The sequence below is a fragment of the Trichomycterus rosablanca genome, chromosome 6, assembly GCF_030014385.1.
Source record: "Trichomycterus rosablanca isolate fTriRos1 chromosome 6, fTriRos1.hap1, whole genome shotgun sequence".
In the NCBI taxonomy this organism is placed as follows: Eukaryota; Metazoa; Chordata; class Actinopteri; order Siluriformes; family Trichomycteridae; genus Trichomycterus; species Trichomycterus rosablanca.
Genome location: NC_085993.1, coordinates 2,907,804 through 2,927,652, shown reverse-complemented (window position 1 = coordinate 2,927,652; position 19,849 = coordinate 2,907,804). Strand labels below are relative to the sequence as shown.

The 19,849-nt window shown below is 44.8% G+C and overlaps 1 protein-coding gene across 1 annotated transcript in view; it reads left to right on the top strand.

Moving 5' to 3' along the window:
* tmem131 (transmembrane protein 131) overlaps positions 1-19,849 on the top strand; it is a 109,725-nt gene that overhangs the window by 37,006 nt on the left and 52,870 nt on the right. The window contains exon 3 of the mRNA XM_062997264.1: positions 3,578-3,618. Coding sequence (XP_062853334.1) covers positions 3,578-3,618 — 41 coding nt within the window. The remainder of the gene's footprint in view (positions 1-3,577; positions 3,619-19,849) is intronic.

The window sequence follows — 19,849 nt, the reverse complement described above, 5'->3', positions numbered from 1 at the left end:
ATGAGCACTGACAGGTGAAGTGAATAACACTGATTATCTCTTCATCACGGCACCTGTTAGTGGGGGGGATATATTAGGCAGCGAGTGACATTTTATCCTCAAAGTTGATGTTAGAAGCAGGAAAAATGGGCGAGCGTGAGGATCTGAGGGCCAGATTGTGATGGCTAGACGACCGGGTCAGAGCATCTCCAAAACTGCAGCTCTTGTGGGGTGTGTCCCGGTCTGCAGTGGTCAGTATCTATCAGAAGTGATCCAAGGAAGGAAGAGTGGTAAACCGGCGACAGGGTCATGGGCGGCCGAGGCTCACTGATGCACGTGTGGTCCGATCCAACAGACGAGCTACTGTAGCTCAAACTGCTGAAGAAATTCATCCTGGTTCTGATAGAAAGGTGTCAGAATACACAGAGCAGCACATTTACAGGGCTGTTTTGGCAGCAAAAGTGGGACCAACACACTATTAGGGAGGTGGTCAGCGGCTGATGGATCCGGGTTCGATCTCCAGAGGTGGTGGGCTAGAGTAAAAGACCACTGCACCACCTGAAAGCTTGTTTAATCATATTCAATACAAACGTTATTATTTAAAATGCCTTTTTGGCTCTTAGTCATGTGTCTATATAATAAGTGTGTTTATTTAGTCTACCAGTTTGGCTGTACAGGAATCCGAATCGACCATCAAAAATAAAGATTTGTGCTCTTCATTTACCTTTTTTACCCCAAAGTACAAACTTAATAAAAATCTACGTTTAGGTCTTTGTTCTGGTCTCAGTTCACCTAAAATGTATTTTTTTTTTTTTTAGCTTTTTGTTTATGCTTGTACGGGCAACGTCTGAATGCCGGCAGCCACCATAACCACAAGCCAAAAGCATCTCGGTGTCGTCACGTTGACGTAGACGCTGTGTAGAAGGCAGCGTCCGTTCCTCCACAATACGATCCAGATTCTACCGTTTGAACCTCGATTGCATTCCGCACGGTCTGTCTGTTCTGTAGCCGCGAGATCGCGGCGGTAATTGTTTCCATGAACGGTTTGAAGGTTCGAGTACACGGTACTACTGAGCATCAGTACATTTCAGGTTTTATGGGAATTTGCACCAATTAGGCAGAACAACAAGGGTGATAGACTGACGTGAGAATGATCTACCTTTCCTGTCGTGAATATAACCACGCTGTGAACACAGCGTAAAACAGACTAAATGGATAAACTAAATCTTTTTAGGATTTGAGATACTATGAGACCTTAAATCCTGGCAATCTTTTGATGAGGAACATTGCATCGTAATAATACGACAGTTCAAGAAGAAATTCTTAAACAAATCCTTTACTCTTCTTTCCCCATAGAGGAACAAGCTTTTTCTGGATGTTCCTGATCTGCTTTTAAAGATTTTTCAACATTCCTAGCCTTAAATTCCACCTGTCCCGCATATTTTGAAATATATTAGTCATCACTTATTAATAGGGCTCTACAAAATTCACAGAAAAATGTGCTTAATTTTACGGACCTTCAAAGATTTTTAAAGAAAAGAGCCACATTTCACGTCAGTCATTAAATTACACTCATAAACTAAATGATAGAATAAATAGAAGCTACAACACACAGCACGGCTCCCTTAATAGCTGAACGTAAACCTAGAACGCCCAGCGCCGGTGCGAGGCTTCATGTTCCGTCTCGGATACGAACACTCTTGCCCGTGTTTCGATACAACGCGTCTACTGGATGTGTCGGGGGTTTTCCAAACTCAGTTATCCAGTCGTGTTTGTAAGTGCTGTACTTCGACATCTTGGACATTCTGACTGAGCGATCGCTGACTGAATTGCCGTAGGATTGCTAGGACGCCTCATAGTGCAGATTGAACGCTACACAAATAAAAATGTTAAATCACTAAACACAAACCTTACATAATGCCCTTTTATTTGCATAGAACAACAAAGGTAATAAAATAAAACATATCAACAAAGTATCATTTAATGTGAGGTGCTCGGTCGACACACCATATCATTTTAATGTCAAAATTCACTTCAAAATCACTTATTTCTAAATATATTGGAATCTTTATACTAAAGTCAAAAGTGCCTGTAATGTTGATCACGACTGTATCAGTGAAGAGTATCAGGAGTTGATTGATTATTGACTTTCTTCGCTTTTGACACCTTTACATTTGCCTCAGAAGCACCAGCTCCTGTTTACACCATAATGATACACTATGATGATGATGATAATCACCCGAACCCACGGAGCACTTTCAGTTTCCCCCCTACGCACCAGACCGATGTGTTTGGCCTGGAAACGACAGTCTGTCAGCGCAGCGTTTGTGCTCTTTATTTGCCGGCGTGATCTCTTTATCTGGGTCGTTTAATGCCACAAGGTTTTCCATAACCTGACCGTAGCTGGTTCAAAAAGAAAGTTTGTTTTCTTGTTTTCAGTTCTGATTAGAACAACAGAGCAAAATTCTACATTACAAACAACTACAAGGAAATCTTCATCTCAGTCCAACCCAAATAACGGCTTAGATTCTTAGAAGCAGACGTCATGAAAAACGGCATATAAAATACTAAAAAAAAATCTATTAAACTCTACCCCAGAGGTGAGCAATTAAATTTTCAACTTAATTCTGCTCACTGTTAGTTTCATCTCTTTATAAAAAGCAGTAAATTGTAGACGGATGTGGCCCCAATGCCCCTCGGTCACACAAACACCCTAATCCCTAATCTAAAGCGTCTTTGTAAATTCATATAAAGAAACAAATCGACTCCCCACTTTGACAAACCACTCTGATTAGGCTTTAAGGGCCACTTTAAAATCCCAGTGAGGGGCAGCGCACCAGTGCGTAGATTCTGAACTCCTGGCTTCGAAACTCGGCGTTGCCACCGGTCGGCTGCCCGCCAACTAGCGTAACTGGCATTGCCTGTAGGGAGGGATTGACCGGATTATGTGGGTGGGGTCTTCAAACGCTGTGTAAGGACCCTGATTGGCGAATAGAGTCACCTGTGCAGAGTGCTTGGGTGGAAAAGGGTTCCGTTGGGCCGCTCAGGCGGCGCAGCGGTGAAAACACACGCTGGAACCAGAGCTGGGATCTGTAATACATCGTATCGAGTCTCGGCTCTGCCTGCCGGCTGAGGCCGAGCGGCCACGTGAGCGACGATCGGCCTGTCGTTCAGATATGGGCGGGACTAAACCGGACGGGGACTCTCTCTCATGACCGGTGCGATTACGACCTCTGCTGGCTGATTGATGGCGCCTGCACAGAGATGAGAAAAGAGTGCTCTCAGGGCGTGTCTCTCCGTACACGACGCTGAGCTGCACTGCACTCGTCAAAGTGTAGGTGATGAGATGCATACGGCTGCTGCCCACGTGTCGGAGGGGGCGTGGGTTAGCTTCGTTTTCCTCAATCAGAGCGGGGATCGGCATCGGTGGAGAGGAAGCGTGATGCAGTCGGACACTTGGATGCACTAAAAATGCATAAACAAAAATATAGTGCCAATTTCTTGCGTGTGCTTGTCAGCGCAACCGATTAGTTTATTTATTTACTGTTATTATAAAGACTTAGTTTGTTTTATTGTCGTGTTTTTTCCTTCCTTACAGGCAGAGTCGGACATCGACCTTAGTTCATATCATCAAAAAAGGTAAGGAGCTTTTATTATTTAATCTTATTAATTATTAAGCTTTATTTATTAACAGCATGGCTGTGTTTGGTACAACTCGAGGACAGTGGTGCAATCCCGGGTTGAATCCCGGCTTTGCTGACCCACCATTCTTGGGCCCTTTGGCAGGGCCCTTGACCCTCTACCTCTAGGCTGTGGGAAAAGAGTTTTGATTGTGTTGTACGTGTGTATCTGTAATCTGTTGATAAAGGCGACAATGCAGGGAAATGATAACAGCTGTAGTAAAATGTGTGGTGAGGATGTAGGGAAGTATTTAGGGTGGGGCGGAGCTCGGTGTACACCGGTGGGGGTGGATCGAGTCTGTACGTGGTTAGAAGGGTGAGAAGACGCCCCTCTAATCAGAATTCTGTATATATACACTGATCAGCCATAACATTAAAACCACCTCCTTGTTTCTACACTCACTGTCCATGTTATCAGCTCAACTTACCATATAGAAGCACTTTGTAGTTCTACAATTACTGACTGTAGTCCATCTGTTTGTCTGCATGCTTTGTTAGCCCACTTTCATGCTGTTCTTCAATGGTCCGGACCCCCACAGGACCACCACAGAGCAGGTATTATTTAGGTCAGGGGTGTCAAACTCATTTTCACCGAGGGCCACATCAGCATTAGGGTGGCCCTCGAAGGGCCGATGGTAACGTATCCTGCTGTGATTGCAGTCACATTGCTGTTTTTCTTGGAGGCTGAATTCTGCATTTATATTGTTCTACTTTACCACAGACACGGCCTCATAACACAAGAGACGCACCGGTTTCTCTTCCTGAAGCACAAACTTGTTTTCACTTTCATTAAATTTCCTCCTTATGCTTAATTTTCTTAATTATCTTTTTGTACATTTTAGGATCATGTGTAAATATGTGTAACATCATCTACTGGCAGGATGTGTCACTTTGCAGGTCACAAAATCAGCATGCATTTTAAAAGATGCAGTTTGTTTAGGATTTTACAGTGTATTTTTAAGACAATCATTCTGCCCTCACTAATAGTTTATCCCCCTTTCTCAGCTAGACAGACAGACAGACAGACAGACAGACAGACAGACAGACAGACAGACAGACACCTTCAGAATACAGTCGGTTTATTTGCTCCCCAGCTGTGTGCATCAAAATAAAGTAAAAATACAAACAATAAAAACAATAAAGAACCTAATACAGTAAAAGCACACAGCTGTAGTCAAGTGTTGCATCTGGTGTAATATGAGATTTAACCAAACGTAAAATAACGAGTTAAAATTGTGTGTAAAGATACTAATTGCTATAGTAACGTAACAACAGTATTTAACTACGGTAAATTTTTAACTAAAACGCCACTACTTGCAGACGATGCTTGGGTATTATATTGCAATATAATTATCTGTATTTATTTATTATTGTTTACATTACTGACTACGCTACCCCGCGTTCTTTTGCTGTAAAAGTCACATGGCTTCTTAGCGAAGGTTAAAGTTAGTTGTCATGACTACGATGTCACGTTGTCTCTTAAAGGCGCAGGAGCGCATTCAATTATAAGCGCGTCTCTGTAACGACTCGAACCATCACAACAATCATACAGTCGTTTAAGCTCTCGCGGGCCGGATCATATGACGCGGCGGGCCGGATCTGGCCCGCGGGCCTTGAGTTTGACACCCCTGATTTAGGTGGTGGATGATTCTCAGCACTGCGGTGACACTGACGTGGTGGTGTGTTATTGTTGTGCTGGACCGTGTCCACTCACCGTCCACTCTATTAGACACTCCTACCTAGTCGGTCCACCTTGTAGATGTAAAGTCAGAGACGATCGCTCATCTCATCTATTGCTGCTGTTTGAGTCGGTCATCTTCTAGACCTTCATCAGTGGTCACAGGACGCTGCCCACGGGGCGCTGTTGGGTGGATGTCTTTGGTTGGTGGACTTATTCTCAGTCCAGCAGTGACAGTAAGGTGTTTAAAAAAAATTGTGTTTGATCCACTCATACCAGCACAACACACACTAACACACCACCACCATGTCAGTGTCACTGCAGTGCTGAGAATCATCCACCACCTAAATAATACCTGCTCTGTGGTGGTCCTGTGGGGGTCCTGACCATTGAAGAACAGCATGAAAGCAGGCTTTAAAGCATGTAGAGAAACAGATGGACTACAGTCAGTAATTGTAGAACTACAAAGTGCTTCTATATATATAAAATAGACAGTGAGTGTATCGGTATAGATGAAAGCAGCGTCGTTTGTCTCTTTGGAGCTGCTTTAAATTCCTCAGTCCAGTAGAACAGCTCATGTTCCTGGCTCACCAATCAAATCCGTCCACCTAAGTTCTTTGACGGCCCCGCCCTGCCGTAAACGTCTGAATGGCAGCATCTGATTGGCTGGGCCGCGTGCCCACATCGTGGCTGGGTCGTAACACAACACACACACACACACACACACACACACACGTTGTTCACGTAGGTGTGAGATCTGAAGCTCTGACGCTGCTCCTGGCTGTTGTTGGATATCGTCTCACACATTTCTCTTACATTTAATTCTCTAAACTAATCCCGGTGTTTCTGTACGTGAAGACCCGGTTCCAAACTGCTCACTCATTCCTCACATTCATTCACCCGTTAGCTGCCGGCGTTCTGATTCTCGGGCTGAAGTCTCGCACTGTGCTGAACTTTGTGTTTGCTGATGTTGAGATTTTTATTGCGCTCGCTGATCCTCACGTCTCTGTGCCCTGTTGGCACACGTTTCCAGGAGGGCACGATTACAGGAGCTAGATGTTTGGGGCTAGCTTGACTGAGCATTTCAGGGAGGTACCCCCAGACCCGGACCTTGACCCCGAGCTAAAAAACCTCTCGCACACGCCACAGGATATGGGTGATAACAGAACTTTTAGGAGCTGCTAACTGTTCGCGTCACAAACACATTAATGTGTACTACATAGTGCACTAGATAGTGTGAAAGATAATAGATTTATGTTCCCTACATAGTGCACTAGATTGTATATTAAAAAAGAATTTATGTTCCTTACTTAGTGCACTAGATAGTGTACTACATAATAGCCTTATGTTTCTTACATAATGCTTAAGGTAGCGTATTAGTTAACGGATTTAGGTTCCCTACATAGTGCACTAAATTGTATATCAGATAACGCATTCATGTTCACTACATAGTGCACTAGAAAGTATAACTAGATGATGATTTGTGTTCCTTACATAGTGCACTAGATAGTGTATTACATAATTAATTATGTTCCCTACATAGTGCACTAGATTGTATATCAGATAACGGATTTATGTTCCCTACATAGTGCACTAGATTGTATATCAGATAACGGATTTATGTTCCCTACATAGTGCACTAGAAAGTATAACTAGATGATGATTTGTGTTCCTTACATAGTGCACTAGATAGTGTATTACATAATTAATTATGTTCCCTACATAGTGCACTAGATTGTATATCAGATAACGGATTTATGTTCCCTACATAGTGCACTAGAAAGTATAACTAGATGATGATTTGTGTTCCTTACATAGTGCACTAGATAGTGTATTACATAATTAATTATGTTCCCTACATAGTGCACTAGATTGTATATCAGATAACGGATTTATGTTCCCTACATAGTGCACTAGATTGTATATCAGATAACAGATTTATGTTCACTACATAGTGCACTAGATTGTATATCAGATAACGGATTTATGTTCCCTACATAGTGCACTAGATTGTATATCAGATAACAGATTTATGTTCCCTACATAGTGCACTAGATTGTATATCAGATAACAGATTTATGTTCACTACATAGTGCACTAGATTGTATATCAAATAACGGATTTATGTTCCCTACATAGTGCACTAGAAAGTATAACTAGATGATGATTTGTGTTCCTTACATAGTGCACTAGATAGTGTATTACATAATTAATTATGTTCCCTACATAGTGCACTAGATTGTATAACAGATAACGATTCATGTTCACTACATAGTGCACTAGATTGTATATCAGATAACGGATTTATGTTCACTACATAGTGCACTAGATAGGGCCAGTGATAGCTTAGTGGTTAAGGTACTGGACTAGTAAATAGAAGATTGCCGGTTCAAGCCCCGCCACCACCAAGTTGCCACTGTTGGGTCCCTGAGCAAGGTCCTTAACCCTCAATTGCTCATCGTGTTCCGCTCATTGTGTAAGTCGCTTTGGATAAAAGCGTCTGATAAATGCTGAAAATGTAAATGTAGATTGTATATCAGATAACGGATTTATGTTCACTACATAGTGCACTAGATTGTATATCAGATCACGGATTTAATACGCGATCGGGGAATAAAGTCTGTGTGGCCTGCGTGTGTGTGTGTGTGTGTGTGTGCGCTCGCTCTTGGCCGCTCGTTCTAGATTCCGGGAGATTTTATCTGACCTGTGGGCATCAGTGAGCCGCTCTGTATATTTCTCAGCTTCTCCTGATATTCGGAAACATCTTACACTCCACACCAGTGGAGAAGCTCAACATCTTCTCACCGTCGTTATTTAATCAGCAGCCGCTCTGATTCATGCTGTTTAAGTTCTGTGTGATTTGGCGTGTAACCAGGCGTGACGTGACTCATCCACTTCAATGCGATTCACCGTTTGTATTTCGGGTTGTTCGCTCCTTCACGACGGCGTTCACACGATAGGCGCCCGTCGTGAGGTCGGGCTCGTATCGCCAACTATCGGAGCGTTTACGTTCACATTCACAGCATTTAGAAGACGCTTTAATCCTAAGTGACTTTGTGGGAGGAAGACTACGGTGGGATCTAGAAAACTTTCAGAAAAGAGCAATACCAAATGACTCACGAAGGAAAACCGTTCCCCCATGGGACCTTGGCAGTCCTTATATTTCAGAAATCTTCACAAATGTTCCCAAGCAAACCACGAGCCCTGAACTAGCACAAAGTATATTTAAGGCATTTTAAGAAAGACTAACAGGCTACTTGTTTATCTACACAGATGGGTCAAAGACACCTACCCACACTGAGGCAGCATTTTATTCCAAGACCAAAAAATTAATATAAAGCATTAATATTCCCCCACACGGATCCATTTTTACTGCCGGAGCACAAGCGATGTTAATGGCTGTAACGTATTTCCAGAGCTCAAGTCACCAGAATGCCATCATATGCACAGATTCAAAGTCCTGTATTCAAGCCATCAAAACACTAAATATTGACCATCCCATCATTGAGGAGACACTGCACGAACTGGAAACACTGGAACAATCGAACAAAATATTGAGGCTGTGTTGGATACCGGGCCACAGGCCACCATAGCCAGAAGAGCAGCAGAACTACCAGTCACACCAATGTACATCCCACCAACAGACATAAAGAGTTATGTGCAAGAGAACTGGGACTTACAAGACAATATCAAACTCAGGAAAATTCAACAAAGTGTTACAACCGTACAAAATGAACTAAACCCAGAAGAGGGGGGGGGGGGGGGACCAAGTAGCCCTCACACGATGCAAGATAGGACCTTCAAGACTCACACACGGACACCTACTGAAAGGAGAACAGGCCCCAAAGTGCCTTCATTGCTCAACTACCCGAACAATGACACATATTCCATGTGAATGCGAAGTTTTTACCCAGGACAGAAATCTGTACCTGATGGGATCGGACATAAAAGAACATTTTTAGGAAAACTGCTCATTTTAAGATTTAAAAATTTCTGAAAAGCATTAAATTGAAACATTAGTTGTAATTCTAACCTCTACAGTTTTGATGCACATGTAAACAACATATATCTCTGTATCCTAAAACCCCTTTCATGGTTTTAATAAGAACGTTTTAAGACACACGAATGGCACGCCATAGAGATGGCTCTAAATACAGAGCTTATACTGGCGATAAAACTCAACCAACCAACGCATAAGTGACTTACAGTACTGTGACAGTATACAGTCTAAGCAATTCAGGGTTAAGGGCCTTGCTCAAGGGCCCTACAGTGGCAACCTGGCTGGCAGTGGTGGGGCTTGAACCAGGGACCTTTCGATTACTAGTCCAGTACCTTAACCACTAAGCTACAACTGCGTTTAGGTGGCAAAACCACTTTCTGTTGGCTGTACCAGAGCACTTGTAGCCTAGTGGTTAAGGTACTGGACTAGTAATCAAAAAGTCCCCACCACTGCCAGGTTGCCACTGTTGGGCCCTTGAGCAAGGCCCTTAACCCTCAATTGCTCAGACTGTAAACTGTCTCAGTACTGTAAGTCGCTTTAGGATAGAATATTTATTTAGACTCTACAGATGAATAACATTATGATGTTCCATGACTACTGAAGCAATTGAGGGTTAAGGGCCTTGCTCAAGGGCCCAACAGTGGCAAACTGGAAGTCCTGGGACTCGATCAGTGACCTTTCCATTACTAGTCCAGTACCTTAACCACTAGGCTACAACTGCCCTACAACTGTTTAAGTGGCAAAACCGCTTTCTGTTGGCTGTACCACCGAGCGTCGAGTTTAATAAACAATACACGATATTTACTGACCGTATGGAGCGTATTTTAGCTTAAAGGTTTAAAAAATATGAATAAATAAACTTTATTGCTAATGCGTTAACACAGTCCAGACAGGACGCCAATCCATCCCCCTCCCCAGACATTCTGCTAATAGCTGGTGATTCGAACCCTGGATCCTTGTGGTAGTGGGCTGACGTGATTTACTGCAGCGCCACCCGAGTGCCCACGTTTAGGATAGAATATTTATTTAGACTCTACAGATGAATAACATTAGACGTTCATGATGTTCCACGACTACTGAAACACTAATCACAGAGACGCGCCTCAGAATCGTCCATGTTTGTTTTTATGGCACGCCTCTTTTTCTACCGACCAATCACAGGCGTCGTCACGGAGTGTCGTCGCCTCTGCACGACGTCTGTGGTTGTTCGCTTTCTCCGCGATTACGTCGCGTCGGTCGCCGGAGCCAGACATGAAGTATGGGTAGCACTGTCGCCTCACAGCAAGAAGGTCCTGCCGTCGACCCCCAGGGACCTGGGTTGGTCTGGGTCCTTACTGTGTGGAGTTTGCATGTTCTCCCCGTGTCTGTGTGGGCTTCCTCCCACAGTCCAAAGACGTGCAAGTTCATGACGAACGGTAGTCACTCTTTAAACAAGATTCATCACTTCACAAGGTTATACTGTATTTAACAGTCATGGACAATTTGGTGTCTCCAGTTCACCTCACTTGCACGTCTTTGGACTGTGGGAGGAAACCGGAGCGCCCGGAGGAAACCCACGCAGACACGTGCAAACTCCACCTGGGGATCGAACCCAGGACCAAGCCACTTCCCACACATTAATTTCAGCAATGATGAAGCAGTTTGGCTGTATTGCCCCAAAACTACAACCAAACAAAATCATTTGAACTAATTTCCTTTAAGCATAAAGCAACAGTTTGGGTTTTCTTCCTAACCTTGGCAGCGAGGCCACTGTTCCATGTACATACGTACACCGATTAGCCATAACATTAAAACCACTTTCTTGTTTCAGCCAGCAGAGGTCGTAATCGCACCAGTTATAAGGTCCCTGTCCGGCACCCACCCTGTATGAACAACAAGCCAATCGTTGTTCATGTAGCCGCCCAGCCCAGCCGGATGGCAAAGCTGAGATTCGAACCCACGAGTTCGAAATCCCAGCTCTGGTGTGCTGGCGTGTTTTTACCACCTGAGCGGCCACTCGTTTTTTTTATCTTAGATTGTTGAGGCACCGGACAACCCCACCACTGCCGGGTTGCCACTGTTGGGCCCTTGAGCACGGCCCTTAACCCTCATTCGCTCAGACTGTACTGTCACAGTACTGTAAGTCACTTTGGATAAAAGCCTCTGCTAAATATGGAAACAGGGTGTGTGTACAGGGTTTATTTCTGCCTCGTGTTTAGTGTGGCTTGTTTTCAGACCAGGATGAAGCAGTTAGTGAACGTTAATGAAGACTGAATTAAAGGTTATAAATAGAGCCGTAATAGCCGCTCAGGTGGCGCAGCGGTAAAAACACGTACTGCAACCAGAGCTGGATTCCTGGTACATGGTATCGAATCCAGCTCTGCCTTACCGGCTCGAGGCTGGGCGGCTACATGAACGACGATTGGCCGGTTGTTCAGTTGGGGGGCGGCACAAGGGGCCGGAAGTGGGTTTCTGTCTGTCAGAATGGTGCAGTTACGACCTCTGCCGGCTGATTAGAGAGGAAGCACGATGCGAATTGGATAATCGGACGTGCTAAAGGGGGAGAAAAAAGGGGAGAAAAAGCAAAAAAAAAAATTTTAAATAAATAGAACCGTAATAAATTCACAGGAAAATGTGCTTCATTTCATGGACCTTGTTTTTCAAAAATCCCAGATTTCACAGAAGATCCCACACACACTACGGTGGCCATTTAGTATCTGCTGCAGGCACTGCCGATCATGCCCGCCAGATGGCGCCCAGCCGACCGGTCCAGTGGCAACGTCGAGTTTCGAACCGAGGAGTTCACAAACTCGGCGCTGGTGTGCTAGTGGAATATCCCGCTGTGCCACCTGGGCGCCGATTTCACAGATTTTTTAAGAAAAGAGCCACGTTTCACCACAGTCGTTAAATTACACTATAAATTAAATGATATAAAAAATAAAAGCTACGACACACAGCACAGCTCCCTTAATAGCTGAATGTAAACCTAGAACATCTAGTGACGGTGCGAAGCTTCGTGTTCTGTCTCGAAGACGAAAATTCTCATCCGTGTTTTGACCCCCCCCCCTCTGGTTGCTAGTTTTCCAAACTCCGTTACCCTGGTTGTATTTTAGCTGCTTTACACTAGGGGCGACACGGTGGCTCGGTGGGTAGCACCGTCACCTCATGGCAAGAAGGTCCCGGGTTCGATCCCCAGGCGGGGCGGTCCGGGTCCTTTCTGTGTGGATTAATCTTGTGAATCTACCGTTTCTGTCATGAAGGTAAAATCCTAGTAAACGAACAAAAGCTGCTTTACACTTCGAGATCTTGGACATTTGGACTAAGCGGTTGCTAACTGAATTGCCGTAGGATTGCTAGGACGCCTCATGGTGCAGGTTAACCAGTAAACACGAGGCACTTGGCCACTGCGTGTATGAAAAGCGTTAAATCACAAAACACAAACATTAGAGTTTGAATTTCACTATATTTAGCGGACGCTTTTATCCAAAGTGAATTACAGTACTGTGACAGTGTATTGTCTAAGCCAGTGGTTCTCAAACTGTGGTACGCGTACCACTGGTGGTACGTGAAGCAGCATGAAGTGGTACGCCAGATAATTTCGGAAAAGTAACTACATGCACCGAAAAAAAATCAGTAGCTCTCTCACTTTTGTCAGAGCAGATCTGCGTCTGAATCTCACTGATCTCCTTCCTGACATCACCAGGCTGCTCCGCTAAACAGGCGCAGATATGCTAGTGATGGGTCGTTCTATTAAACGGATCTTTGAAATGAACGAAAGGAACCGAGTCTTTTATTTTTGCGCAGTTCATATAGACTGTAATCCATCCATTCAGCTTCACATCAGTAGAGGGAATTAATCGTAAGTCGTAATAAGAGCTGTTTATTGCCGATATTCAAATTTGAAACACTTTCAGTATCGCTGAAAGAGCAAGCGAGACACACACACACACACACACAGAGAGAGAGAGAGAGAGAGAGAGAGAGAGGTGGTAGTATAATGACAAATAATTGAGAAATAAACTATAAACTTGTTTAATTGGGTTAAGTCTGGTTCTTTCATGGTGCGTATGTTTTAAAGCAGAAACAAACACAGTCACATCTCTGCACAAGAGAGGATTATTCTAAAAACTTAATGTAATGAAACCACAGTACGTCTCTGTAGTTTTTTTTTCTTTTGAATTTTTTTTTGTTTTTCTCGTTTAAGTGTTTATAATTAGGCCTACATTTAGGGTAAGGTAGCAAAATCTGATGTTAATATCGAGGGTGTCCTATAGTTTACCTAGTAGCGCCTCCTGAAGAACGAATAGCCATTCTTTTAAACGGCTCTTTAAAAAGAACCGAGCCAAAAGATCCGGCTCCCTTCAAGAAGGCATAATTCCCATCACTACTATATACATACACACACACACACACACCCCTAATAAATGTGTGGCATATGTGGTTCTGTGATGAAAAACATAAGTGGTACTTGGAAGTTTTGGTTTGATAATGGGTGGTACTTGGTCTAAAAAGTTTGAGAACCACTGGTCTAAGCTATTGAGGGTTAAGGGCCTTGCTCAAGCGCCCAACAGTAGCAACCTGGCAGTGGTGGGGCTTGAACCAGTGACCTTTCGGTTACTAGTCCAGTACCTTAACCACTAGGCTCCAACTACAACTGCCCTCTTTCATGGTTCGTGAGTTAAGTAGGGCCTTGGTTATAAGTGTCTATAAAGTCAGTACTAAAACCATGCAAACCAGCACCCATCGACAGTGGGGCCAAAAAGTATTTAGTCAGCCACTGATTGTGCAGGTTCTCCTACTTAGAAAGATGAGAGAGGTCTGTAATTTTCATCATAGCTACACTTCAACTATGAGAGACAAAATGAGAAAAAAAATCCAGGAAATCACATTGTAGGATTTTTAAAGAATTTATTTGTAAATTATGGTGGAAAATAAGTATTTGGTCAATAACAAAAGTTCAACTCAATACTTTGTAACATAACCTTTGTTGGCAATGACAGAGGTGAAACGTTTCCTGTAAGTCTTCACCAGGTTTGCACACACTGTAGCTGGTATTTTGGCCCATTCCTCCATGCAGATCTCCTCTAGAGCAGTGATGTTTTGGGGCTGTCGCTGGGCAACACGGACTCCACAAATTTTCTATGGGGTTGAGGTCTGGAGACTGGCTAGGCCACTCCAGGACCTTGAAATGCTTTTTACGGAGCCACTCCTTCGTTGCCCGAGCGGTGTGTTTGGGATCATTGTCATGCTGGAAGACCCAGCCACGTTCCATCTTCAATGCTCTCACTGATGGAAGGAGGTTTTGGCTTAAAATCTCACGATACATGGCCCCGTTCATTCTTCCCTTAACACGGATCAGTCGTCCTGTCCCCTTTGCAGAAAAACAGCCCCAAAGCATGATGTTTCCACCCCCATGCTTCACAGTAGGTATGGTGTTCTTGGGTTCTTCTTCTTCCTCCAAACACGACGAGTTGAGTTTTTACCAAAAAGTTCCATTTTGGTTTCATCTGACCACATGATATTCTCCCAATCCTCTTCTGGATCATCCATATGCTCTCTGGCAAACTTCAGACGGGCCTGGACATGTACTGGCTTAAGCAGGGGGACACGCCTGGCACTGCAGGATTTGAGTCCCTCTCGGCGTAGTGTGTTACTGATGGTAGCCTTTGTTACTTTGGTCCCAGCTCTCTGCAGGTCATTCATCAGGTCCCTCCGTGTAGTTCTGGGATTTTTGCTCACCGTTCTCATGATCATTTTGACCCCACGGGATGAGATCTTGACCCCAAGGGAGATGGTCTTGTATGTCTTCCATTTTCTTACAATTGCTCCCACAGTGGATTTATTCACACCAACCTGCTTGCCTATTGTAGATTCACTCTTCCCAGCCTGGTGCAGGTCTACAATTTTCTTCTTGGTGTCCTTCGACAGCTCTTTGGTCTTGGCCATGGTTGAGTTTGGAGTCTGACTGTTTGAGGCTGTGGACAGGTGTCTTTTATACAGATAACGAGGTCAAACAGGTGCCATTAATACAGGTAACGAGTGGAGGACAGAAAAGCTTCTTAAAGAAGAAGTTACAGGTCTGTGAGAGCCAGAAATCTTGCTTGTTTGTTATTGTTTTTTTTTCTCATTTTGTCTCTCATAGTTGAAGTGTACCTATGATGAAAATTACAGACCTCTCTCATCTTTCTAAGTAGGAGAACCTGCACAATCAGTGGCTGACTAAATACTTTTTGACCCCACTGTATCTGGTGATTTTACTCTGTCATTTTTATGAGATGTTTCTGACTCTCTTGTAGACGTAACCTTTAGTGCTGCAGAATTGACCGACCTCACCCGGTAACCTGTAGTGAGACTTCCTGTTGACTGACACTTTATTCACTGCAGTATTTTTATGACTGCTGCGTAGGCGTCCTTTAAAACAGGTTTAATCTTTTCCATAGAGTCTAAGCTGGGCACTTAAGTGTGGATTTGTGCCGAACAATGTTGCTTCTGTGATAAGATAAACTAACGAGGAATGCGGCGGGTTGATAGGCGTGAGGTGGATTGTAGAGTGTACAGGTACAGTCAGAAGGTGAACCCAAACACACACGAGTACGTGCTGTTCAGGGGGTTGGTTTACGGTTCTTTATAGATCATCTGTGCATGGCCGTGTGCGCAATGCCGAGTTTACACTAACCCACTTTTCAGGTGTTTAGATTTCGGTTCTAAGCCGTTGTGGTTTTCACACGAGTCTGTCTGGTCTCCCAAACTACGATCGGTCACGAAAACGGTAGCGACAGGGGGTTTTATGATACCGTGTCTAAAAATACACGACAGCTCCTCTTCCTGGGTTCCCCTCATTCCCCCATTGCATCATTCTTCCTCTCCACTAATGCCAATCCCGCTCTGATCGAGGGGAACGAAGCTAACCCGCGCCCCCTCCGACACGTGGGCAGCAGCCGTATGCATTTTTTTTTCACCTGCACTAAGCGAGTGCTAATGCGGATCAGCCCTGATCAACACACTCCTTCAATCCTATCCATCAGCCAGCAAAGGTCGTAGTTGCATCTTTTACAAGGAGACCCTATCCGGCTTACTAATACCCCACCCATGTATGAACGACAGGCTAATTGTTGTTCGTGTGGCCGCTCAGCCCAGCCGGATGGCAGAGCTGAGACTCGATACGATGTATTCGAGATGCCAGCTCCGGTGTGCTAGCATGTATTTTACCGCCGCGCCACCTGAGCGGCCACGTCCGGATATTTAACACGCTAGATATTTTTCTCGAGTCGTTAAACGGTTGATTTTGAACCCTGAGCGAACGTTGATTTGCCTCAGAGTTGCCACATCTAGCGGTGACTTGTCGATGAGTGAAAATCAGAGCAGCAATCGTGTAATGTGAACTCGGCATTAAAATAGTCTTGGCACAGCACATCTCCAGACCTGCAGTGTGCCAGTCTGTCTTCCGCTGCTGGTGGATCCCTGATTAGAGTCGAGGTGGGTATATTGCTGCTCACGCCTCAGAACCCTTTTCCACCTATGCACTCTTCACAGGCGCCTCTATCTGCCAATCAGGGTCCTTACACGGCGTTCAAAGACCCCACCCACATAGTCCGGTCATCCCGCCCTAGCAGAACCGTGTCTGCTGCAGGCACTGCCAATTATGCCCGCTAGATGGCGCCCAGCCGACCGTTGGCAACACCGAGTTTCAAACCGAGGAACAGCGGAATATCCCGCTGCGCCACCTGGGTGCCACAAAAAGACATTATTAACGGTATTAAGATACTGCTTCTCTGTGGCTGTTTTCTCACAGCAAATGTACAGTACAATCATGCAAGTCCTCCCGCCCAAAAGTAGTTTTGATGCGTCTCTGGGAGTTTGTTTTCGACTTCATATTGTGACCGAATACTTTGCAAGCAATAAGGATGAAAGACCTTCCTCAGAGGCCTGACAGCAGCAACTTGCTGGTGGTGGGGCTTGAACCAGAGACCCTCTGATCACTGATCCTGATCTGGATTGGGTGGGTGGCCGAAGCCCTGCGATGGATTAAAACCCGCCTTGCACCCAGTGCTGTGACCCTGACTAGGATAAAACCTAGTGGATTGCCAAAACTAATGACCAAAACCTGACCAGAACTTTCAATCAACACGTTTCCTCTGTTGAGATTCGGACCCGATGTACAGCAGCTTATGCCAAGTTCACACTACACGACTTTCCAAGCCATCAGGTCGCTGTACAGTTCACACTACACGACTGATCGGCGATAGGGGGGTCACACACTACACCATCTATCACCAACTGGAATCGCAGGCGAGCTTCTCTGCTCTCCCAAACTACGTTCTGTCACGAAAAACAAACGCGAGAAGTGACGAGGGGTTTAATGACACCACGTCCAAAAATGCACGTCAACAAGTAGCGAGCGATCAAATTTTGTGCGCTGATGTGCAGCGTAAAATCAAGTTGGAACAGCATGAAAATACTGTAAAACTTGTGTATGTGCTGATGTATTCTGATATAAACTATATTACGCCCCTGTCCCACCTTTTTACACTCCTCCCCTGCGTTTCCCCTCGCATCGTATCTTGCGTTCTCATTGGCTGTTCGACACCGCACTCGTTGCCAGTCGGGCGACTCGGATCCAGATATTTGACATGCTGGATATCTCTCGGATCGAGTTGTCGAGTAGTTCACACGCAGCGATCGAGAGCCGAGTTTCGGTGGTGTGAACTAGGTATTAAATGAAAAGCACGACGTCATCGTGGTTTGTGTACTGTGGCTGATATGATCCGGCTGTGCTTTATCATCCGACAGTAAAGAAAAGCACAGGAAGCTCCACTCCTCCGTCTGATTGGACGAGCCGACGTGCTTTAGAATGACATAAACGATATTCTGTTTGCTGGCTGTTGTACGTGCAGCTGGGTGTGGTCGAGATTGCTCGAGGCAGGTTCCGTTCTGAATCCCTCGATGTGTCAGCGGTCCGGCTGAACACGGTAATGACTGAGCGGCGGAAGGCTGGCGCAGTAAACCTGCGGTTATTCGTTTGTGAACTTGATATTTTGGCTGGAAACAGGTTCTTCAGGGTTGTTCAGGGCTTGATGTGTCCATTTATGATTAGAACGGGGGGGTTAAATGTGCAGCCTGAGCACGGCGTACACCAGCCGCTGTACATGAGTCCAGTAAATGGCCCAAAGTAGCTGGAGACCCCTTCTTATGATTGAGTTCAGGTGGTTCAGCAATGCCCCTCGCAAACAGATGTACAAATGGAGGATTGCACCTCTGTACACTATTTATATACACCCATCAGCCATAACATTATGACCACCGTTCTAATATTGTGTTGGTCCCCCTTTTGCTGCCAGAACAGCCCTGTAACTGTGATGCTCCGTGTATTCTGACACCTTTCTATCAGGACCAGGATGAACTTCTTCAGCAGTTTGAGCTACAGGAGCTCGTCTGTTGGATCGGACCACACGTGCATCAGTGAGCCTCGGCCGCCGGTATACCACTTTTGATAGATACTGACCACTGCAGACCGGGACACACCCCACAAGAGGTGCAGTTTTGGAGATGCTCTGACCCGGTCGTCTAGCCGTCACAATCTGGCCCTCAGATCCTCACGCGCGCCCATTTTTCTGCTTCTAACATCAACTCTGAGGATAAAGTGTTCACTCGCTGCCTAATATATCCCCCCCACTAACAGGTGCCGTGATGAAGAGATGAAGAGACTGAATAGGCACCATTCCCCACAGTCCTGATCACACAGTCCTGTAGAAACCGATTCAAAAGGAGCGAATTCCATATTAATGCGTTCGAGATTTTGAATGGAATGATCTCAAATTGGGACGTTAAGCAAGTTCATGGACAGTCTGTGACCCAGTAGATGGAACGATGGAACCACTGGACTAGAGAGAGAAAAGAAATGCATTCTGGGCAGTAGCTTGTGTGTTTGTTAGCTTGCTGTACAGACTATATTGTATGATATAACTAAAGCAGTGCATGTGACAGTGGCAACTACTGTATACGATCACTTAAAAACCAGGAAAAAAACATGAATATTAACACTTTTATCGATAAAAATTCGATATAACTTGAGCTTTGTCATGGCTGCAGTGTGTGTAGGTACATTCTGTTGTGACTATATGGCCAAAAGTATGTGGATACCATTTTATTTAATGAATTCAGATGTTTTAAAGTGTAATCATGTAAACTAATTTAATTGCAACCAAGTTTGTAGAAACAGTTTATAAAAGGTTCTTAAGTGTTCCAGAACGGTTCTGGTCCTGCTCACGAAGCAAACACTAGAAATTAGGGATGTCCCGATCCGATCTCAAAGATCGGAATCGGGCCCGATCAAGGCATTTTTTTAACTGATCGGTATCGGCTTTACTAAGCCCGATCCTTTATTTTACGTCAGCGGTCAAGCAGGTGTCGTAAACGAAGAGTCCAGCAGTGAAGTGTGACGTCTGCAGTGCGAGCGCTTCACGAGGCGGTGGGAGCAGAGCTGCGTTCATTACTGTAGAATTTTACTGTTTATATGGTGTGTGAGTCCAGGAT